Here is a 25,494-nt window from a genome sequence, read left to right on the forward strand (position 1 = left end):
TAGCTCTGGGAGTGTAGGCAGGTATCTGCTATTTTTTGGTTTCACCTCAGTTATTCCAACTACATGGGGATCTTCAGCACTTGCAATCTATCTCACTTCTTCCATCTTGTTTACCAGAGATTCAGAATTAAAATAAAGACATTTAATTCCAGTCAAGTAATTCTCTCTGCCGATTTCTCCGCTATAAGGCCATGTTTTGAGACATTCACTCTCAATTTACTGGCCCTACAGCTGTGATAAAAAAAATTCTACTTTGGATGTAGTTGACTGCTTTAAATTAGTAATTTATTCATGATGATAATATTGTAGAAAAAAAGACTCTTGTTTTAGAATGTCTATGATGGGTGTGTTTTTTGATGATAGGCCTGGAATGTACTTGGAATGAAAATTCAACATTCAAAGAAGTGTTTGCAGCTGCTCCTTTGATTTAGGTTTTGGCATATCATTAATGGCTTGGATTTTCTCAGGGTATGACTTGATGCCATCTTTGGTGATCATATGGCCAAAATAGCAAACCTTTTCCAGACCAAAATGACACTTCCTTTTATTGAATTTTATGCCAGACCTCCTGGCTTGCTTCAGAACTTCTTCAAGCCATGTTTTTTTCTAATACTTCTATATATTAGGAGATCATCAATGCACAACCATTGGAGGCCCTTAAATGTATGTTTCAATCTTTGCTGGAACCCGTCTTTTGCTGATATTAATTGGATAGGACATCTTTTCCATGGATATCTGTCATAGACTGTCCCCAATGTTGTTCGGTATGAATCCTTCCCGAACTGTTGAAGTATTCAGTAGCTTGAACATGCATCTAGCTTGGTAAAGTGAGCAGCTCCATCCAGGTTACTTGTAGCATCATTAAAGGTTGGGATTGGATATTATAGTTGATTAATTATTTTGTTTAGGTCAACTGGGTTGATTCACAGCCATCCACTTCTATCTTCCTTTTTGACAATGACCATATCATTAACCCACTCAGTTGGTTGGCTGACTTTCTCAATTATTTCTAGCTTTTCATGGCAGGCAAGCTTGTCCTTGAGCTTGTCTCTCATTGATACGGGCACCTTTCTTGCAGGGTGTACTATAGAGGTGAAATCTTCTTTTAAATTAATTCAGTCTTTTGGAAGCTTTCTAGTCTCTTCAACAGCATAATTATATACTTGTTGTGTGCTTTTTGGAGGATCTTGCTCCTTTTGCATGTCAGCATTGTGGATTAGTTTCACCAAATTCAAGTATGTGCTTGTTTTCAGTCTAGTAATGGGAGTGGTTCTGGATGCCAATATATAGAATGTTTGGAATTGTATTTGTCCTTATTGGTAGCAGCACTGCAAATTATAGATCGTAAGTGAAGGTATCTGGGAACCACAGTAAGTTGTGAATCTATGTTTGGTTGTCTATAATTCTGCCTTAGGGGATTGCGTTTCAAGGTAATGCTTTGGGATTAAGTTTGCTGGGGCACAAGTATCAACATTAAAACCCACCTTTATCTCTTCATTACTGGTTATGGTCCTGGTTGACTGCTTAGAGATATAGGCTAAGTCTGATTCTTCATTTGAATTAGATCTTGATGGGCATTCTCCACCTGCTTCATACACACTATGCTGATCTTCCATAGCATTCACTGTTCTGCTTTTGCAAATCCTGTCAAAATTATTGACTTTTTTAAATTTTTCGCAAAACTTCCCTTGGGCAGAGCAGACGTGATGTTTATTAAATTGACCACAAAAAAAATAGCTCTTTGGATTTTTGGCTACTAGCTTTTTTCTAGTTGCTTGATATAAAGTCAGTTTGATGCTTTATTTCTTCTTTCTATTCAAATATTTTTAGTTGCGCTTGGGTTGTTTCACATGTTAAGCAGATTGTTATGGCCCTTTCAAGTGTTAGTTGACCAACTTCTGCTAACAATCGTTCACAGACTTTTGTATTGTTTTCACCACAGATAATCTTCTCCCAAATCATTTCACTCTCCTCAATGTATCCACAAAGTTTGACAAAGATCTTAAGTTTTGTAATGAATCTGTCCACACTTTCTATTTTCAGTTGTTCTCTTTTCTGAAACACAGAATGTGAGAAAACTTGGTTGTGTTTTGGTACAGCATAGTGTTTGAACTTTTTAATATAAACAGCTATTTTATTTAGTTCAGCAACTGGAATATCAAATATTTTGAGTATTTCATGTCCTCTATGGCCAAACCATATAAGGAGATAAGTACATTGCAGCTTTTCAGTCTTCCCTGCTAAAGGACCATGGAACAAGTGTAGCATGGTCTTTGAATTTTGTCCACTCACTGTTCAAATTGTGTCATCCCAATTGGTTAAAAAGGTTGTTGGACATCCAATTTTAGATTTTTACTTCTGACACCATGTAAAAGTTGATTTCAATCTTTTATTATAACCCAAGCACCTGTAAAATAAAACACACAATAAGTAAGCAAAGCAGAGCACATGATGTAGCATTTACATTTGCAAGAGGAAAAACACATGTGGGCTAGCTGGGCAATACTACAGTAATAATAGTTTTTTCTTTTGTTTATACTAACACCAGCTCCCACCCTTATAATATATGCATACTCTTTTAATCATACCAAGGTAAATTCAATTTATACCATTGGTGATAGTTTTTCTGGTATGTAAACGAGGAAAAGTGAAATTATTTGTATAAAGTCTCTTAAAGAATTCGAATTAATTATCTAGGTTTTCTCTGCATTTATAATAAAAACATATGAAATATAGGGAACATGTTCGATAATATCATCTCTTCTCTTCTTCTCTACAGTTATATCAACTCAAAGTACACTTAGAATTCCCTTGTTCTTCTTACAATGTTCTACTTAATACCCTAAACGGTTCTTAATATGCATCCTTTTGTCAACCTGCATGCACTTAGCATGTTTTGATTTAGTTAAATCCTCCCCTCATCCTTTCCGCAAAGCTTCATCTTAGTTCGTAAGTTTTGATTTATTTCATTGACTCAATAAAATTTTGATTCCCCCATCATTCCCAGAATGCCTAACCTTAGTATCCTTGGTCTTTTTGGATACTAAATAAAAAAAAAAAAAACAAGTTTCTTTTAACTGAAAGTAAGGAGCAACATTAAGACTTTAAAACAAACAGAAATTAGTCCATATAAGACAGGAGCTATACCCGCATAAATACCTTACAATGACTGCGAGAGTTCATTTGGTCTGTCTTAAATATAGGGTCGTGACAGTGTTGACATGTCGTGTACAGTGCCCGAATTTCATGAGGGGACACTGTAACATAGTAACTACTGCCTTTGTTTTTCATTTTTTGATGTTTCTCAAAGCTTTTAGTTAAAAAAAACTTGTTTTTATATTTAATATATGACCATTTTTAAATTAGTAGATTAATTTATCGCGAGTTGTTGAATTTTATTTATTAAAGTTTTTATAAGTTATAAATATACGTAACTTACGAATTAACTTACTTAACGAACTTCTATATTTGTAAATTTTTATTACGTTTATTAGCAAGGGTTCACCCCCCTAGCCAATCCTTGCACTTGACGTTAAAGTTTGAATTTTTTTTCTAATAATTTAAGAATGCTACTATAATAACACATACCGATAATGAGAATAAATAGTTCTGATGAAAGCACTAAAAAAACTTTAGCATATGTAACAAGTTCTTGAATAGGGGGCGATCTTTATCATATCTATACTACTTTCTGTGTGTTTCTTGTTTTGATGATGGAAAGTTTTCAGTTTAAAACTTTTTTTTTTAATTTCTGATTGTTTTTTTTTTACATAATGCTGGGAAATCCAGTACCCCTTCATAGCAATGTCCCTTCCCCCTCGAAAAGTTCCTCAATGGAAAGATCCAGCCACCTAACCCACAATCCACACCCCCCCACTACCACAAAAAATCCCCCTTAAAACGTCTGCATACTCCCCAATAACCAAAACTATTGTAATAATAATAATTTTAATATATTGCGAAAACAGGCTTGCAATTCTATATATAAAACTTCTAATAATCAAGTGCATTTTTACCGTAATTATTGTTAATCTTGTTCTCAAATGTATTGACTGATTTTGAAATTACCTTGTCTGATGGTAGTGCATTTCACTCGGAGACACTGCAATTGCTGAATGCCCATCTACCAACATCTCCTCTAAAACTTTCATTGGTTTTCTTAAACTAATGACATCACAGTCCATTATTCTTGAATGTTATTATGTAAACATCGGGCAAGGTTCAAAACTTGCAGCGGTTCCCTCGGAGACTGTGGTGTATTAAGTGATCCTCAAAGACATAGTTATTATATTTTTTGACCATGCTGAACAAAATGGTTATATGTCCCCCTTTTACAAAATCTTTATTGAGACAATGGTTGAATTGCATAACTTACAATCCTTGTTCTATGTTTTTTTGGTTTTTTTTTTTATTATTCTCAGAGGCATAGATATCTGACAATTAACTTGTTCTGATGAAAATTTATATGTCAATTGTGTCTCATCGGTTTTTAGGGAAATACAGGGCTGTATTGGGGGGAGGGGAGGGGGTTAATAGACTTTTGACACTTGAAATGAGCATTAGAGTTTTTAATTTCCAACCAAATTAGCCCCCTCCAAAGTTTTTACAACAAATGCTTCCTTATGAAATTCCTTGGTAAACAATAACATAAACAGCTCTACATTTATGCCAAAATCTACAAACTATAAAGCAGCATTTACAAGGTCAATTGTCCTAAAGATCACCACTAAAACTACTTTTGTCTCTGTTCATGTTTTAGTAATTGGATTTACAGCCTTTTCGTCCTCTTGAATGTGTCATAAGTTAGCACTGTTTAGATATAGGTGCTTAAAAATACCTTTTCAAGCTCCAATTAGTTTTGGTCCATTTGCATCCATTTTGGAGAATGAGTGAAATTATTTTTGTTGGGAAAATAGCAAACAATGTGACAACTGATTAAGCAAAAAAGTAAATACATCTACTCTAGATAAGGTTCTTACTTGTAATTTTAAACATATAAACTGTCAGGACTAACTATTATTGCAATAATGTTGTATGGCTTCTAAGAAAGAATATGGTCAAGATATGACATACAAATCATCTTTCAATACCCCAGCTCTTGGTACAATATATTAGTAAACTATAACTCTGCTGTTGCAAACAATTTTCCAAGCTTTAAAAAGCTTGTGTACTGTAATTTTGTTTTGTTCGAAAATACATTTTTTCAACCTTAGTTTTTCATTTTTCAATTACTAGAAAGATGAAAAAAGAATAATATTGTCCTCACATTCCAATTTTCGAAGCTTTCGAACCTCTGATAAACACTGTTAGAAAAACATTTGTCGAGCTTCTCTCCACCGCAATTAGACTAGATTCTATGTTTTCTAGGTATCATTTTCTTAAAAGTGTAAATGAGGAGGACTATATCCAAATCTTGTTGTTGGTATTCTATATGTTTCAAGAGTTTTTAACTCAATTGGAAGAATCTGTTATTCACTCTCTTAAAATTTCAAATATGTCTGATAAAGATGTGTTGTCTGAAGCAACCGATATTAAAAATGATAACTTATTTAATAATTTTGTTTACATTTTTTTATGTTTTTTCTTTCCTTTTGGTCCCTCTTGTGATTATACGTTAAAAAAAAAAGAAAAGAAAAACTACAATTTAGTTTCACCGTACTTCATCCTTTTTAATAAAATATATGTAACCAGTCAAAACTTATAAACTGAATCTTAAGGTTCAAAGTTTAAAGTTTTGGAGAACAATGATCCATTATAACAGAGATATCCCCCCTCCCCCACCCATTTCTGTAGGCTGGCATAATAAACAAAATTCCTTCCAAAGTCAGTCACTATAAGTCATACACAATTTGTCTAAGTTCCAGCTTTACATTCAATTCAATTGTTTTGCCTAAATTGGATATTAAAGTGTTTCTGGAGTGTCCATCTAAATAGTTTCAAATTGTATTTGCAATAAAAGAAAATTAGCAAAAAACGTTTTTGTTTGCAAATATAGGATACAAGCTGGTTATATTTAGCAACAGTACAACCGGTATCACCTACTATTGGTCATCACTTTCGTTGACTTCACTGCTAGTTTTTGTAGAGTATTCTATCGAGCATCAAAGGATTAACAAGTTAAGGGTAATGAAAGTTTAAACAATCAAGCTCCACAAGAAATAGGCGTCAAACTTCAAGCATAAAGCATCTAGTGTGACCCGATCACCTACGCACTAATTACAACATAAGTAGCACAATAACTAACTAAAACGTAGAGTCAACACTTTAACTCGAGAACTCTACATCTTCCTTCTTTTGAAGGAATATAGCCATCTTTTGATTGTTTTTACGGGATGGTACAGGCTATAGATTTAATCTAGCCAATACCTTTGAGATCCCCCCTGATCTAGTTGTCTTCAAGGATGTATGTACTGGGAGCTCTGTAGTTTTGGCTTTGGAACAAGATGGTGTGTTCTGAAATTCCTGATCACTTGGGTGTTGATTTGCTCTTGGCGTCTAAAAATATTCTTCCAGCAGGCTACAATTTTATTTAGTTTTGCTGAATAGGCTGGCCTTTTCTAGCAACTCTTTGTGATTACTCAAGTATCTTCGACACCTCTACATTTATTAATGACGGCTTGTTGTTTGACTGGTAGCTCCTGTCATTTGTACTGTATACGAGGTGTATAAACTTCCATTTGCGTTGGTGTACCACTCCATCTTCTGTCTCTACAGTCACTGAACGGTTGCTCAACTCATCATATATATGGGTTACTCTGGCATTAAGTTCAATGGGTTTATTAACAAATGAAAATAATAAATCACGCATAATCAAAATACTCAGACCATTCCTGGACGCCGAGAATCAAAAATCTTCATTGATTGATCCATCTTTTTGTTTGATTGTCCACTTTTATTGAGCCTTACTGGTTGACCTGGTGTTAATGGCCTAATTGGGTGTGTACCCCTGTCATATGGCTCTTTCTTAGCTGCCTTGTACTCCTCTATTGGCACAGCTTTAGGCATAAAGCTAGTTTCTATTGAGGGCATTACTAATCATGGCTGTCTGTTCCTCTATTTGATATTTCCTCTATTTCCTCCTCCATTTGACGTTGATATTCACCCTGAGTAGAAATTATTCTAAATGGGTATGTTCTCCATATGAATCTTTCAAACGTTATTTTGAATGTTGTAAGCTCTGATGAGGTATCATCAAGAACCATTGACCAATAACCAGTCCCAGCATCCAACTGGAATGGATTTTGGGCCCTATGACATTTGCTGGGAATATTATTAAAGGTTATTATTGGATAATTTGGCCTTTGTATAGATAATTAAGTTGGCCCATTCTGTTGGCTCAGTCACCTTTTTCATAACTCCATATCAAACTAGTCATACCATTTTGTTTTATAGTTTGTTTAAAAGTGCTAGAGGTACTCTTTTTGGTGACTGTACTGATGGTATTGCTCATGGCTTCAGATGAATCCTACATTTTCCAGGAATTTTTCTAATGTTTCCAAACACATCCTTGTATTCTGCCAAAATTTTATCTTTGGTATTGGCTATTGTTGTCTACCCTGTTATATATGAACTTCTTTAAATTCATAAATATGACGACCTGTGCTAAGCAAGGGATTCTTATCTTTGTCAACTGCGTAAAAATCGTGTGATTGTGAGTCCCTGTTCTTGTACTGAACATCTGAGTGACATACGCCAGTAACTTTCAATATCTCACCAGAATAACTTGCCAATATATTTACAGTTAATATTACTTCTGGCCTTTGACACATCTTGTTAAAGATCTGAGTCGGTATAATGACGGCTCTTGCACCTTTTCCGGTTTTACGTTCCACATTATTTTCTTTATCTTTCAGATTCATATAGGCACCAGGTTCGTTACATGTTTCTACTTTGATCTGAATGCTGTCAATGACATACTGTGATGGTGTGTTAGCAACGTTCTCTCCTTTTTTTATGCTATGAATTTTGCATTGACTACTTCTGCACATTCCGGCGAAGTGGTCTAGCTTCTTGCATTTTATTCAGCTTTTTTCCTTTAGCTCGGCATTAATGACTTATTGGACTCTCCACAACAATTTTTGCACGTCTGTCATTCGAGTGTAGACTATGATGAACACAGATAACAAGATGTAAAACTTCTGAATCTGTTGTAAAATTTTTGCACTGTTGTAGCTAAAATATCCAACAACATCATGCTTTACATACACTTCTTCATGTTCCTTGTTAGAAATGATCATTAACTGGGCTTGGGTCTCTTCTGCAGCTCTACATATCGCTTTTGCAAGAGGTAGACTTTATCCTCTATCTTCACTAAGTAATCGTTAATGAATTATTTCCCGCATAAGTCCAAACACTTGTCTGTCTCTAATCATCTCATCAGTTGTTGTTTCAAATTCATATTCCTTTGCTTTAATGTTTAACTCAGTAAGTCAGTGTTCTATAGATTCGACGTCTCTAATTAAATTTCTGGAAATGGTACCTGTAAAATATAGAATTTGATAATGTCTTAATCTGTTTACTAACGTTATTAACTTTCCTATAATTGTGCTTATTTCACTGCCAGTGAATGTCCAAGCGTTGAAATTCTCTCCGGCTGTCTGACCTGACCATATAAGCAAATATGATTATTTATTTAATAATAATTACTTCCCTGCATCCTCTTTTCCACTCCTCCTTTTTTAACTTTCAAGTTTGTCGCATCCCAGTCTATAGATGGGCAAGCTCCAAGTTCCATACTGTATTCCTTATTCTTCTGACATCATGTGTAGTAGTCTATCAAGCATTAAAGGGTAAGCAATGAAAGGGTAAGCGATGGATAAACAAGCAAGCATCAGAAAAGTCTAGCATCCAAAGTCAAGGATTAAGCATAGATTGTTAGTCTCGCGTCTAAATAATAAATTTAATTTACAAAATCTAATAAATACAGAAAAGTTATAATGGACAATTTAACTAGTTAAATCATCAGTTTTGATTATTTTCTCAGAGATAAATTAATGGGAATTATGGCTAAAGATGGAGCACTATAGGACCTTATTGACATACTTCAAAGCGATTGCATAGATACACAGGCGTATGTCAGCATCTCGGAAAATGACCCTCCCAAGTCCACAGCTGTGTCCAGTGGTGGATCATAAGGGGGCGCGCACCCCCCCTAACGTAGTATAGACTAGTGGAATGTACTTAATTCATGCTGGTTTGCATTAATTAAACTTGCTCCTAATGCACGTGCGTCGGATTAACCTATTTTGCACCGCCCCCCCCCCTAAAAAAAGTCTTTAGCCTTCCCTTGTCGTTTCGGGTTGACTCTTCAGAAGTTTCCGGGCTGCTGACATTGTTCAACATATTGATAGTCCGGATATTGTATACGGCCTTGGAAAATTTCTAGAAAGTTGTCTTAACTTAGTCACTTATTATCTGGATGTAATTACATCCTGGATGTAATCGTTGGAAGTAATTACAAAGCCCATTGGTGCCAGGCTGGACAGTTTTTTGTCTGGTATCCTCTGAAAGAAAGTTAGAAAGCTAATATATGGTAAGAAAATACAGGGGAAAATGTGGTTAATTGATGCTTAATAGGACATAAGGAAGGAACTACATTGTACTCTTTTCACTATAATTTCGCTAAATACGCGAATAGAGTATATAACATTAACTTGTGTAAGTTTCCTAGAGAGTTTTAGTCATCTTCATTTCATTTTTAACACTTTACATTAAGTATTGCAAGTTTTATTAGTTTTTGACAAAAAATTTGTATGGTTACAATACAGTTTCGACCTTATATTGCTTTGAATACATTCGGCAAAACAAAAGAAGGTAAATGTTCTACGGTTCCTATGTAAAGTAATATCAGTTTTACTTCAATAATGATTATGATAAAAGTTTTACTGAACTTAGTCACTTATTATCTGGTTTTAATTTCTAATTTTTTCATCATCTTTAAATCTGATTTCAAGAATTTATTTTTTTCATGAATTATGTTTTGCCAACTGTTTGTTGGTCTGCTAAATGAATGGTCTTGTATCGTATTTAGAATGAATGCCAGATTTGTGTCAAATTTCAATCAAGCCAAACTTTGTATAAGAGTTGAACTAACTGAATATAATATTCAATTTTAAGGAAAATATTCTTTAGTAAAATATATAGATTTTTTCAAATGTCTTATGTGCTTTTAAAATGTAATTTTATTGTTAGAAGTTGGATACATTTTTTCAAGTTTTGCTTTGGATCATTTGGGCATTTACGACTAGTTATTTTGCTCCAAACTTGAAAAGTTTACGGCGGGTGATTGTCCCAATCTTTTGTATCCCTGTAAAGTTGAAAGTGACTCTCATGAACATCACCCCCTTTCCGGTAATAATCAATTTGATTCTCCGTTTTTTAGTACTTACTAATCAATTGAATTAAATAAAAAAGAATAGAATCATGATTGAAAATTTAATTTATAAACTCAAATTTAAGTTATTTGTAGAATATTACCTCATTATACCTATTTAAAACAAAGAAGATCCGGCGATTAAAAAGGACTGGGCTCCAAGATCAAAAGTTAGTTGCAAAAATTGTCTTTTATGGGTTGAGTTCTAGCAACATTCTCACTATTTATGCGAATTTATGTTCGTTTTGAGCATAGATTTATTGTACAGTGTAATTTCTGCTCACCCTTTATGTTGTTTCTTGGGGCATGTTGATTCTGCACTTACGTAGTAATACATTTTTTTCTCCCAAAGTTCCAATTAACAAGATAATTTTATACAGCACAATTACTAGGCTCTATCTCGTTACTTCTTCTCCATTAAAAATGTATAAAATAACCACTATGACCAACAATTAAAATAATGTAAGGAGATTTGTTATTAGGTTTTTATTGTTCATAGGATAAGGTTGTTTTAGTCCCCTTTTTTACTGGAGAGAAAGAGCCAATTCGTTCAGCAAATGAGATTGATTACTATTTGAACAATCGTTGTCACTCATGTTCTTAGGGGTTTCAACTTACTGGAAAGCTGATCCCACTCCTCCCCAGAGTTTTCGGGAAGCAAAATAGGAAAGTAGGGTCTGAGAAGTAAGATATTGGAATAAAAACTCATAAAAACACCAAAAAAAGACGCTTATTTGAAATGGAAAATTAACCACAGTCAATTGATAGCTCCCTTTCCTAGATGCCACCAACGAACTGACAGACGTTATTTTTTTGAGTCGCCCCCTCTACCCCACACGATTTCAAGTGATGTCTTGTTGGTGTCAGACCATATCTATAAACGTAAATGTATAGTACTTTATTGTCTCAGTCTGTTCTCTTCATGCATATTAACCCTAAGGCATGTTTTTTATAGTGACTTCAAATTTTCAAATCATGCTTTTAAAATCTGTATTTGCTCTGCACTGACAACTCAACTGGAAGAAACCTGTTTCTGGGGTTAATTATTCTTAATTTAGATCCTTAGATCACAAAAACAAGAGTTTGGGTATCACCTCCTTCTCTCAATGTAAAAGTCTAAAACCTACTGCGTCATTGGCACTTTAATGAAAATCAATTTCATTAAAAATGTCCTCTTCTGTACCTAATATTGAAAATAAACATCAAAATTATAGTAAAAGTTTGAACTGACTATCTCGCGGCACTTAATGTGCTTATAAGTTTAGTTTAATTATTTCTTTTGTAAGTTGCTCTAGATGAATATAGTTTCACTGCAAAAAAGATCTTGGATACTGTCCCCTTCTTAAAGTGTAACTAAAAACAAAATGCCAACTGTTTGATTGGTGTTTTATTGAAAACAATCTATATTACAAATGTTTTCTTTTCCAGTTCTTACAGCATTGAAAATAAAAATGAATTTTACGTTAGATATATTATTGAACTGATAAATCTTTCAATAACTAATATCAGTCTATATAAAACATTCAAGGTGAGGTTGTCTATAATTTCCAATACTTTCTAAGCTGGATGTAGTTTTCAACTAAGCGCCAATGACGCTGGAGGTCCTAGAATTTTACAGTGAGAGGAGGCGTTACCAAATATCTAATTTATAGTAATTTTTGCTCGTTTCAAGATTGATTTTCACGTTCAATTTAATTTTCACTCATGTTCCAATTCACATATTTATTTAAACTCATATCTATTTTGTTTTAGTTTGCAAGGATTGTTTATTAAATTTCTGTTCGTTGGAATTTTTTATAATTTAATATCAAAATATTTTTTTCATTTCGAATATGGATTTTTATATTCAATCTAAGCATTACTGGCTTTCAGATCTTTTTATTCATTTATATTATTACCTGTTATATTTTTGCTATGATTGTTTGTTTAATTTATGTTCTTTGGCAGAAATTTCTGGTCGTGTTGATTTTTAATTTAACAGATGTTTTAGTTATCTATGCTTAAGTTTAAATATGCCTTTACTTTTTTTGAAAAACCGATTCATCAGAAAGTTTTTTTTAATTAATTTTTGTTAGTCTTTTCTTTAAAAAAGGTTCAAGTTTAATAAAATTCCTTATTCCAAAATCAAACTTAGAAGAAAAAAAATCAAATCTTCATCAAAGTATCAAACCTGGTATCAAAGTAACAATATCAAAATGAAAAAGTTTTGAAATGAGCCCCATTTGAAATTTATCCGACGACCCCGACCCCTTCTGTATGAAGCGCATCTGGAAACAAAAAAAATAGTGTGTGGGGGGAGGCTAGCTGCCTTCCGATCACTTGCCACTCTTAAAAGGGAATTACAGCTTTCAATTTCCACTTACATAAGTTCTTTATAAACTTTAGACTAGTATCCCTTCCATAACACCCATATAGGCTCCCAGGGCGTAACTTACACAGCCTACCCTCGGGCCCGGGGGGGGGGGGCGGTGTCAACACAAGAGTTTTTGTTATTTGAACCTTGAACTATTTTTAACAAAATGCCTATCACGGAAAATTTCTCGGAGGCATTTAGGGCGTGGAGGGAGGGGGGAGTGTTGCCCTCCAGTATCATTTGTTTCTTGAAAATTAAAAGAGAACTTTAACTTTACAATCAAATTAACCCACTCCGAAATTTATACAAGCATCCCTTCCATAAAAACGATATATGCCCCCAGAGCATTACTTACAACGCCTGCTTCTGGGCCATGGGGGGGGGAGTCTGTCTGCGTAAGATGGTATGTTATCTTACGTTTAATGATTTTTAACGAAATGAGTATTTTAAAATTTTTATGGGATATCTTGCTGTACAACACGGTGTGTGGGGGGGGGGGGGCAATTTTACCTCGGATAAATGTTTAAAATTAAAAATTTAAAAAGAAAATTAAATTTCTAATAAAATGAGCCCACCTGGTAGTTTATAAGAGTAATCCTTTAATAATAACCATAAACTCCCCCTGGACAACACTTACAACGCCTACCCCCTGGGCTTGGGGGGTTGTTTTGACACCAGACTTTCTTTATCTCATTTTTTTACAATTTGTAAAAAACGGGATTACTCAAAACTTCGAGCGGATGATTGTGGAAAAGCGAGGGTATGGGGGGGGGGCTCGGTACCATTGTATTTATGTACTATTAAAAATTGACCGAGACCTATCAATGTCCCATCAAATAAGCACTCTGTGTGTTTTATAAGGGTATTACTTATATATGAAACACATAGGCTCCCAGGGCATAACATACAACACCTGCCCTCCGGTCCCGGGGGGTTTAGTCGACACTGGAATTTTTGTATATGATCTTTGACATCTTAACAAAAAAAAAGCCATCTCAAAATTTTTATCTGAAATAGGTGGGAAAAAAGCATTTGGAGCCGGGATCCTTCCACTTTCATATCTTGTGAGTTAAAACAGTGACCTTGAATTATTAATATCCAATTAAAGTAGACCTTTGTATTTTATACAACCTTCCTTTTTATGAGGGCACAACTGTGCCCCAGGGCACAACTTATAGCCCTTGCTCTGAAGACCGTGGAAGGGGGGTTCGCATGCTCAAAGATTTAATTTTCAGAACTTTCAACTACTTCGAACAAAATGGCTATCTCAAAATTTTGATTGGATGTGTTTGGAGAAATGGTGGGCGTGGAAGGGGTTTTAGTTGCCTTCCAATCACTTTCGACTATTAATAAGGGTTTCCAATTGAATGTGGCCTTTTTGAAGTTTCTACGACAATGCTTTATATAAAAACCTTATATGTCCCCAGCCCATAACTTACAACCCTTACTCTGAGGGCTCTGGGGGGGGGGTCATTCACAAAAATCCAACGTGAGGAATTGTCACCTACGGTGAACAAAATTGCCATCTCCCACGTTTGAGGGACATTGTTTGGGGAGGAGATGGAGGTGAGAGGGTGGTCAGTTGCCCTTCAATCACTTTTGACTATTAAAAAGGGCATTAGCCCTTTGAATTTCCAATCGAATGATCCCTTTTGAAGTTTTTGTGACAAAGCTTTCTATTAAAAGCTTTCATGCCCCCAGGGCATTGCTTACAACTCTTGTCCTGATAGCTGTGGAGGAGTGTCCTCCTTTTGACGCTTAAAAAGAGCACTAGAACTCTCGATTTTCAATTAAATGAGCCCCCTATGAAGTTTTTACGACGACCCCTTCCATATGAAGTGCCTCTGGGGAAAAAAATTATTATACAAAATTACTGAATCTTTGGAGTCGTATAATGTTGACTATAGTCTACGCTAGAATGGTACTTCTGTGTTGTTTTCTTATCGTATGATCTTTCAACTGTATTCTGGTTTTGTTCAATATTATGACCTCACTGGTTTTTCGCTGACGTCATGTTTTAAAGTTTAAATTAGCTTATGGAGCCTGCTGACAAGTGCTGTCCCAACTTACATGTAGAGTTTAGCCTGAACAGCATGGGGACCAGGGGCTTTATTACTTTTCAGGCAATTAATCAATTGTCAGGCTCAATCTAACATAGAGGAGTCACGCTCAAGTCTTTTTAGATACTGCTGGGTGGGTTTGGCTTCTGCAGATCATGTGATTTGTGGCACGAGTTTTGTCCATGCTGATTTAGATTCATTTCTGTGGTGTGATAGGGCTCGTTAATGTTGTTGGTCGAATTTATTTTTCCAGCTATGGGTTTTTTGACCGCAACTTCTGTTATTACCTGTGACGACGGTACTAATAGGTTTGAATGATTTCCTGCTAATTTGTTTTTGGGGCTGATACATTTTCCTGGTGTCTGATCTAGAGGCGGTGGCCTCCATGTCTTTGATGATCTTCTACCTGTACTGGTTCTTACCATTAATAGCTTTATTCTCTTCTCACGCGTTCGAACAAGTCGGATTCTCTGTCCGAATTCTTTTCCTTGTGCCCAGTCACCTTGACTTTGCGTTTCGATATCCATTTTCGACTTTTCGGTAGATTTTGCGGCTCCGTGGACTGAAGTGCGTATGTTCATCAAGCCTACATTCAAGCTGGAAGTTCGCGTATCCGTCGTTTGTACTTGGATTGCTTCTAATCTATTAACTTGAGTGTTTTTCGTATGAAAAGGTCATCGAAGATAGTTGCATAACATTTTCATAGTTGTTTAATATTTCTTCGTGGTCTGTGGCGAGACTTATGAGTGATATGGACTAGGGGGGGATAATAACCATTTTTTTTACAGGTATACGCTCCACTGTTATAAAAAACCTACGTAGCTCTTGGTTTCCACCCGCAAGGCATAAGGATAGACTTAATCCGGCTTTTAGCTCTACCATCTAAAACAGGAGTGTCACATGTCTCTGGCTGTGTTTGTGTTTGAATTAGGTATTGGTAGCTACGAAATCATTCGTCATGGAAAACTGAAGAAACCTTGACTCCAGTTACAGGTGGTTTTATTAGTGGAGTGGCTAAGCTTTAAAGATCAAAAGAATTTCGCTTTTTTTTCAGGGAAGTATGAAAGTTAGTGGAAATATACTTTTGTCTGTGCTGAAGGTCGATCTCTTGAACGTTTTAGAAACGTTGTGGATTATGAAATGGGGTTTTAATAGCCCAAGAAAGTTTCGAAATAGGTAAAAAAAAATGCTGAACCAACTGGTTAACTCACTTTTATCCTCTAATCATGAGAAAGTCTTCTAAACGTCCCCAAGCGTGACGTTTTTTGTCAAAAAACTATTTGCTGGTATATCAGTATCAGTAAATTAAACCCATGAATGAAGCCTCAGCTATACAAAACTAGGCAACAAAAATTTAGCCACTAAAACGTACAACGTTGCGAATTGTCCGAAAAATTCAAATGGGGTTTTAACAGCTTGAGATAGTCTTGAAACGGGCCAAAAATGATGCTGATTGCACTGGTCGTCTCACTTTTATCCTCAAATATTTAAAACTTACCACATATACTGTAGCGAAAATCGAAATATACAGAGGCAGTTTTTGGTTTATGTGAACATGTCATAGACAAATTTTGAAACCCATTTGAAGACGAGTCCAAAGAATTGCTTGTGTTAGATAGTCGACGAATTTTTCAGGTAAAGAGACTTCTTTCATCCCTATATCAGAACGGAAAAAAACTGATCAAAAATTGAGGCAAAAACCAGTGTCAGACCCATTTCCTCGAAATAATGTCAAAATCTTCAAAAAAGCGAAGACCTGCTGCAAATACACCGATGATGAGCAAGCTAGATTCCTCAAGGAATAACGGAGAACTCTTTCATAATCTATATGTTGCTAGTCAATTCAGATCTATTGACCTGACAAACTTCTTCTCCCATGAGAATGAGATGTGTCCTCCCAAGCTTACAAGCAAAGGTGAAATCCAACGCACCCCTCAATCTGAACTCAGTACACTTTGGCAGAAAGTTGTGGAAACATGTTCTGAGTGACCCTCCTCTGTTTAACATATAGTTAGTTACAGTGATGTTAGGAACGGGCCTTTCTCCTACATATGTGGACCTTGGTGACTGTCTTAAGGACGAACAGGGAACTCTTTTATTGTCTATATATTGCTAGCGTATTCAGTTCTTATGAACTGACAAACGTTTCTGCTGAGAAGGAGATATTTCCTTCCATGCGTTCAAGCAATCAAGCAAGGTGACATTTAAAGCACACTACACTCTGACCTCCTTCCAGTATTGCTTGAAGATGTAGAAATATGTTCTGAGTTACCATTATCTATTTCAGCCTCCTTTGGTCGCGGTGGATTTTGGGTAGGGCATTTATAAGGCATATGTTGACTATCACTAAAGTCTGTTGGTTATTACATAGTCGACATATTCATTCCATAAATTCGATATCAGCTCATTCGATGAGAAAGAATTGACGTCATGTGGGATGTCTACATGGAAGATGGCCGGGAAATCTGCAACAAGTATTCCCCAAAAATTCAAATAAAAATACTTTTTGAAAATTGATCAGAGTAAGCCCCAGGCGTTTGACTTTCTGTCCGAAATTTGGTTGGACAAGGTCGGCCCACTCAAAGATCGACGGTGTATTTGTTACAATGTAAGAACTAGTGTTTTGTTCTGACCGAATGTTTGACACTGGAAATGCAATTCCCTGTGCACATGAAGAGGTGGAGAAATGTATTGTCTTACAGGCGAAGGTACAAAGTGATAAAAGGTAAAAGCTACGGATTATTCAGTCTATAGGAATGATTAGTCTCGTTTGCTGATTCGTGATCTGAATGTCGAGGGCCTTTGGATGTTCTTTGGAATTGGTTAAACCCATAAGTGAATCCCGATGAACCGTATTACTTTGAACCTTGAACCAGCCAAATGCAAAACATTGCCGATGTTCCATGCCTTCTCGGAATGCGATGTAACACAACTTCCGTATGTGCAAATGTTGGCTATACTGCTCTGGAATTAATAGTATATCTATCCTGAGATGCATCATCGATGACTTGCGCAATTGAAGGTGACAAAGACATTGAAAAGAACGTTATTGTTGTGCTCAATCTAATTGCAAACCTTCTGTATCACTGCTCGAGTTGCAATGATGATTAACCATGACGTCCGCATAAAACATGTTTAGCCAAAGCAAATTGGTAGACCGAATCCCTGCAATGGGAGCAGAAACGCTTCAGCATATCTGATCCGCTGTGTTCCAAAGAAAAATCTGGAATTAGTCGTTCAGAGGGGATCCACTTAAACTTGACCCCTCAGAATGGGGATGGAAACGAGGCAAAGGCGGGAAATGGCCTCCACGTCGGAGCGATTCACCAGGGGCATCAATTGCCTGCAAGGAGCTGACCAGGTACAATTGTAAAAAATATTGTGTTCAAAAGTGCAAATGTTTAATAACAAATGTGCTTGGGCTTAAATAAGCTATTAACTTGTTGATATGATTATTCGGAAATTACTGATTCTTGGCAAATTTCAGTAGAAGGGATGCTTTGTTTTCAAGTGATTTGAATTACCTCTTTTTCTAATTACGATGAATCTCATAAAGTATGTAAGATAGTTTGTATAGTCGATGTCGTGCATTCTAAATTTTTTTTCGCTATAGGATAGTCTGAGCGTCAAACAAACCTAATGTGGCGTTCTGGTACAGTTTATATTTTTTAGAAAAATGATATCCATGGTCCAGACTTATTGCCTCTAAAACCCTGCTAAAATTTCATCTCTAATCAATACCTCATTTTTTGCCAAGGTCATCGTACCCACCGTTATACATCTGTTTGAAGACATGTTTGTCACCTATTATGTGTAATTTTGAATTTTATGCATAGTTGAGACCTCATCCGCGGCTTTAATATACCGACTCTTATGTATCACCAAATCGTTATTTGATATTTCCCGATGTTTTCTGATTTTCAGACGAAGATCATATAATATGAGTATATGGTTGGGACAATCAGTGTGTTCAGCATTATTTTTTTACCTTTTTTAAGCTTTAGTAGACCGTTAAAACCCAATTTATATTTGTGGGACGTTTCGACGATGTTCTTGTAATCTGAGGTTAAAATTAAGACTACTAATGGGTTCAGAAGCATTTACCCATTTCACGACATTGGATATTAAAACCCCAATTGACAATTTGCGACGTTATACGACGTTCTATTAATCGAATTTTTGACTCCAGATTGTGGATTGTTCAACATGTTCAAAAGAATATGTCCACCAGGTTTCAAGCTATCTTGAAAACAATTTAGAATTGTAATTTTTAGCCACTCCACCACAAGACCAAATTGGCCGTCAGACCCAGCATTGGATACTTTTCTGTTGATTCTGGCATTGAAGTTCCATTTTAGTTAAGATAGTATACTGTTTCTGGACCTTCTTAAGTTTATAAGTTAGAAGTTTGTAAAAATAATCTGCTTCACTCTCTGGCGTGTCTCTGGTTGGAGCATAAACTATAATAACTGTTTTTTTGTATAGGTGGTGTATAGGTTCCATAGTTCATAGGTTCCCACTTGAGAAGTGACCTCGTTACAAGGGGGCTCAAGCTGATGCCCACTCCTCAGTACTTAGATCAATCAAGGAATCCAGAGTTGAAAAACGAAAAAAAAGAATTGAGTAGGTGATTATTTATGTAAATGAATTGGTGATTGGACCTTTAAGTGTTTTCTTTGCATTATATGATGTGTTGAAATATTATGGATGTTTTCTTTTTTTTTCGTGCTTTAGTTAAAAAGTTTATTGGAGTTATAATTTTTATTTGTTTTTTTTTTGTGAGTATCATTAGTTATGGATACGTTACAGGAAATATTTTAATATAGTAGTTTTTGGTATTTATAACCCTCTGTTTTTAATATTTTCGTTTTTTAGAAATTTATGACGCCCTAGAATTTAATACTGAAACATTCGTGGGTACTACAAACTCTTCTGTATTGCTCGGAAATCAAAACGTAATCTTAAATGGTTCATACAGAATATGTAATTTATTGTCTGAGTCAATCTACCAGGAATTGGTCAACAATGATGGAGGTATTTTTCAAACTAACAGTATTTTACTAATAGTTTGAATTACAAAACATAAATTGGTAAACATGTTGTAAACATATCAGACATTAATAATACGAGGGACTCGTTGTGCTAAAATTAAAATAAAGCAAGGTGTGTGTGTATGCTTAACAAATTGCATAAATGTAATTTAAATATAGGGCAAATAATAATTGAGATATTATTGTTAGACTATTTTCATTTTCATTATTTTCATTTAAGGTTGCTACACTTGTGAAGCAAGAAAAGAAACACATCACTACAAAGTTGTGATGTTGATCTAGCTTATTGCACAGGAATAATTTCGGAATATGTTGAGTTACCCTCTAAAGTGATGTTCTGTCCTCGTATTGTTTAAAATAAATCTGTTTGAGCTGTTAAACATTAATCACTCTTAATATGATAGCTAAGCATAATGAGCTGAATACTCGACTCTTTCTGATTTCTGAATATCCGAATATTCTTTTAGGTTTTGATAGGCCAGTATAAATAAATGAACCTTAAGAGCGAGGAATTATACTTGGTATAGTTTTACAGGTGTTATAACCTTATGCGATTGATGAGAGTATAGCGATTGTTTTAAATTCGAAGTATGTTTGAGAATTTTAATTTTAAATTTTAATTCAAATCATAATGAGGACTATTAAAATTAAAATGTAAGAGTAGGGTAAATTTATATAAATAATGTAAATGTATCTCGGTAAACTCATTTTTTATTCCTACTTCAAAGCTTGTGGAAAGTGAAAGAGATAAAAACCTTGATAATGTATTTTTTCCTTATACGACTGGAATATATTAGTAAATAAATACTATCATTTAGAGCACCAACATTTTCTGCCGGCCAAGAATACTTTCATTTAATCACTATTGATAGTGTAGTGTCAATATTTCAATATTATAATTAAATAAACAAACACACCGATAATCAACATACAATATGGTTAAAACATAAAGACCGAAAACAACATAGAAGAAAGAAGGGTGGTTAGTCGTAGGGAGCAATATAGAAAAGGATAGTAATATAGCATAGTAATATAGAATATTAATATGGGACATTAAGGATAGTAATATTGAATGACTTCGTCCACTGTTATTTGCAAATTAAGACATCAAAAATAAGAACTGAGGAGTTTTGAGATGAAAGGATAAAATGGCTGTGAATTTGAAAGACACAGACAGACGGAGGACTCGGAGGAAGGTGGAGGATGACAGTGGTCAAATATTGGTCTGAAGCCTGGTTTCTGAAGCTTTCACCAAAACTGACGAAAATTTGCTGGGTGTTTTCCAGAGAAATTGCCTACGGATTTTTCTGGGTATCCGGATGACTGACCATATTTCAAGCAGAATGCTTTACGAATATTATAGTTCACTCTTTCCAGGGTTATAATAAGATGCAGATTGAGAAGGCGTGAGGGTGGTCGGCAAACTAAGGATGGCAGAATGTCAATTATTTTCTTTTTCGGCCAACCGTCTAGAGCTAACCAGAGAGCAGGTTTTTCGTTGTGAGGGTGGAATAATGTTGTATAGAAAGAGTTAAGGAGAATGGGAACCTCCTGGGAGACTCGTAAAATTAACAATAGGATAAAGTAAAATTAAAACAAAACTTAAGTTATTAGTGGATAATAATCATAAATGAAACCACTTACACAGTGCAAAATTTGAAAAAAAATCATTACCGGAGGTAAAACGTGAGTGGGGGGAGGGGAGGCTGTATAGAGTCACGGGTTTAAACAGTCAACTATTGAATGGATAACAGGTATAATATATATGTAAGTGATAAATCTGAGTGGGGCAAGTAGTAGGATTTTGTTGAAAAAGACCGCTGGAGGTGGGGTTGAAGGGGCGAAGATTGACCAAGGAAAAGGGGAGGTGCTCCAGAGTTATGAAGGATATTGTTGACAAAACGCAAGGTAAATTTTTCTCTGCTCTCCTTAAGGGTGACATAAATAGCTCTGTAAAGAAGGGAAATATAAGGTACTGTACCCTATTGAAGATAATTCTTAGGCACCTTTTTGGGGATTTTCTCTATTCCGTCCAACAATTCAATAGAGATGCCACAATGCCAAACAGGACAGGCGTACTCAAGGGTTAGGCGTACAAATGACAGGAAAATCCTCAAACAATGCGATTTAGGGCATTTAAATTTTTTAAGGAGTTTAAGATTGGGTTGCTTTTTGAATTTTGGAAACATGTCTCTAAGACAGTTAGATCATCAACGAATTTCTATCTATCTGACAAATAAACATCAAGGTTGTTTATCATTGTAAGAAATAAATTTGGACCTAAAATGGTTCCATGGGGAATACTAATTGAAATTAAGAAGGAATCAGAAATAATATTCAGGTATTACCCGACATGCGCTCTATAAGTGATGAAAAATGCAATTATTCCAATTGAATATAGGTAAACTTGAAAATCATTAGATAGCTTTTCTAATAGTATATTGTGGTTGATTAAATCAAAAGCTTTTTGCAAGTCAACAGCGATAACATTGAGCCAGGTATTGGGCTTTTCGAGTGTGTTATATATTGTGTCAAATTAAAAAAAGAAGACGTTTTTAAATTAATGAAGGTGACATTAAAGGTTGAAATTTTAAGTGAAAAGGATTATTATGTCACCGAGAGGAGAGGAGGTGGAATTATCTGTACTTTTTTCATTTTTTTCCATTTAGTCTCTAGAGTGATAACATCTTTTTCAACTTATGGAATTTTAAAACCAGCTTTGAAATCATATTAATGTAGTGCCTCAAACTTTAATAAATTCAGTGACCTTGAGTGATTACAGAAATTTCACAATACTATGCTACGGACTAAAATCTAAAGTGACCTTACTATTATAGACTAAATATGGATAGCTTTGTTTGGATTTAATGCTACGGTAGTACAAACAGATATAGCATTACTGTATCTTCAACAATTTTTTAATCCAAGTTCTAGAAAATAATTTATTTTCAAGGAAATAAGAAAGTAATTTTATCCAATTTTTTGCTAATTCAGTGACAGCTTGTTCAGAAGAGAGCTAACAAACATAAGAGCCCTATCGGTATAGGCCGGGCGTCATGGCATCGGAGAAACTAGTCTTGAATGCAGTTCTGAAAAATGCGGTTCGAGCAAGGAAGGTTCGGAACACGGATGCATAAGTAGTCAAAGTAGGTTGCGGGTTTTTTGCTGGTGATCAAATTGCGCAAGCCAAGCGGTTAATCTGGTCTGAAGCGAAAATGATGGCCAGACTAACTGACACACAGAAGGTTTCAGACACTTTTACAGACATCCTTCCAGCGCTTAATTATAGTTATAAGAATTCAGTACCACTGCCAAAGTTTGTCGTTTTTCAGCCAGATGGGATTGCCGTTTTTCTATGTGACTCAAACATAACGCTCAAGAGGACAGCAAATAAACTCCATCTTAAGCTCAAGATTTTTATCTCTTCTTTCAGTCGGCTATGTTCATCTAGATCCACTCTTGGCACTATGATGATTACAAAAACAGGTTCTAAACTCTCGTATGCAGTTGTCGTTAATCTCCCAAAAATGTTCGATCATCAGTACGCTCGCAAGGGTTTTGTCGATAGTATTTGCCCGGACACTGATGAAATAAATCAACATTGAAAGACCAAGGATGACTGAAAGATGATAACAAGATCCAAATCTTCCCCAAGAGCCATTATTGAGGCCATGAAATCAATTGCCCCCGATCCCAATTTAGAGCTAAGCGTGAATCGTTTCTGCAACTCTTAAGCGTGCGCTGACTAGCATGACAGAGCAGGACTCTAAGAGACTTGGTTCTAATGCCAAATAGTTTGCTGAAATCGGCAGTTATGAAAGTGCGAAAGTTTTCAAGATGTACTTTGATAGTAAAAATGATGTAGATCAGTTTCTTAGCGACTCAATCAGCATTGGTTATGAAAAGCTGTCTGCTGAAAAGTTTTTATTTAGGCTCACATGTTGCTACTCCTGCCACTGCGTTGCGTATATCGCAAGTGATTGTACTCGACTTTCCTGTTCTGGCTGTTCTGGGGAAAGAGATGATAACTAAATCTAGGATTTTCGTTTCAAATGCGACATGTTCTATGTATTGTGCACCAAGACTGACCAAACTTGCTGTTGCTTCAGATGCCCGGCCAATAAATCACCATCATAATGAATGCTACACCTAGCAATGTATCCTACTGTGTTGCTTCGTAGAATCTGAATGGTAATTTTCTAATCGTTCTGTGTTCTTAAAGAACTAATGCCGTTCAATGCTTCTGTGTATTAAATATTTTCGTATTATTTTTTAGCTGTTATATTGACTTTTATTTAATCTAATTTCCTACTTTTAGAAGTAATTAATTCGTATATCTGCAGCAGCGAGAACCCTATTAAACTAATAGATATAAAAGGTTGTTGTAAATGAGCTTGTTGTATTTGTTCGTAATATATGCCTTATTAACGATAATGCCCGAAAATAAAGGATCCTTATTACTGTTGTCTGTCTATTAAGACAAACCACAACACTAATTACTAATTAGTATATACTAATTACTAATAATAATTAGTATATACTATTTTCTTTTTTCTATTTTTCTATTAGTATACTATTTTCTATTTAATTAGTATATACTATTTTCTTTAACTCCTTATGATTGTAAAATCTTTTAAGTGTTTTAACTCTTGCTTTCGTCTACGTGTAGAATTTTAAATATTATTTTTCATCGTTTCTACTTAATGAAACAACTATTCAAATAGTAAATTATATTAATCCAATTTTTTTAAATATAATGTTGTTAAGTTATAACCTTAGTTGTTACATTACTTTTATTTAATTTTATCCCCTAATTTCAGAAGCAATGACTTCAGGTAGTTGTGGCACTAGTGGTGAAACTCAACCGAGTCTCTGGCGTTGCAACTTTTGTGGAAAGACAGAGAATTCATCTCTGCTATTAGAACTTCATATAGACACTGGCCGTGAAGAGCTTTCACCGATAGAATGTGATATCTGTCCTGCTGTAGTTAGAGATTATAGAAGTTTTGTGGCTCATTTTATTGAGCATCAAATGGGATAAACAAGAAGATGTCCAATTTGTTTGCAAGACAATATTCATAACATGAAAGAACATTTAATTTTACTTGGTCATTTTTCAGAAAACGAGTCTGAAACAGTATTACAGGGTGGTACCTCTCGAGTTACTTCGCAGGAATTGTCCACAGCCGTCAGTTTAAATTCACTTGAGTTGAATTCTAGAGTAACAGGCCACAACGATAAAGGAAATCTTTTGAATCGCCGTTCGCCCAACAAGAAGTTTAGAAAATACCATGAGTGCAACCTTTGCAAAAAGAGATTTCTAACTAAATGCAAACTGCAAATGCATCAAAGGACACATAAAGGTGAAAAACCTTTTCAGTGTAATATATGTAATAGAGGTTTTACTCACTCGGTATCTTTGACTGCACATTAACGATTACATACAGGTGAAAAACCTTTTCAGTGTGATATATGTCAGAAAACCTTTGCTTGTTCAGGAAATTTGATTATTCATAAACGAGTGCATACGTGGGAAAAACCCTTTCAGTGCGATATATGTAAGAAAACCTTTTCTCACACAGCATCTTTGACTAATCATAAACGAGTTCATACAGGTGATAAACCCTTCCCGTGTAATATATGTAAGAAAACCTTTGC

At 35.2% G+C, this 25,494-nt stretch overlaps 1 protein-coding gene across 1 annotated transcript in view; it reads left to right on the plus strand.

Moving 5' to 3' along the window:
• The window catches only part of LOC148944018 (uncharacterized), a 206,904-nt gene extending 181,634 nt beyond the window's left edge, over positions 1-25,270 (plus strand). Inside the window, exon 2 of the mRNA XM_089101340.1 lies at positions 24,957-25,270. Coding sequence (XP_088957466.1) covers positions 24,957-25,270 — 314 coding nt within the window. The remainder of the gene's footprint in view (positions 1-24,956) is intronic.
• The last annotated feature ends 224 nt before the right edge of the window (positions 25,271-25,494 follow it).

This window comes from Artemia sp. Qi Xiang Cuo, chromosome 15, assembly GCF_049724085.1.
Source record: "Artemia sp. Qi Xiang Cuo chromosome 15, ASM4972408v1, whole genome shotgun sequence".
Lineage (NCBI taxonomy): Eukaryota > Metazoa > Arthropoda > Branchiopoda > Anostraca > Artemiidae > Artemia > Artemia sp. Qi Xiang Cuo.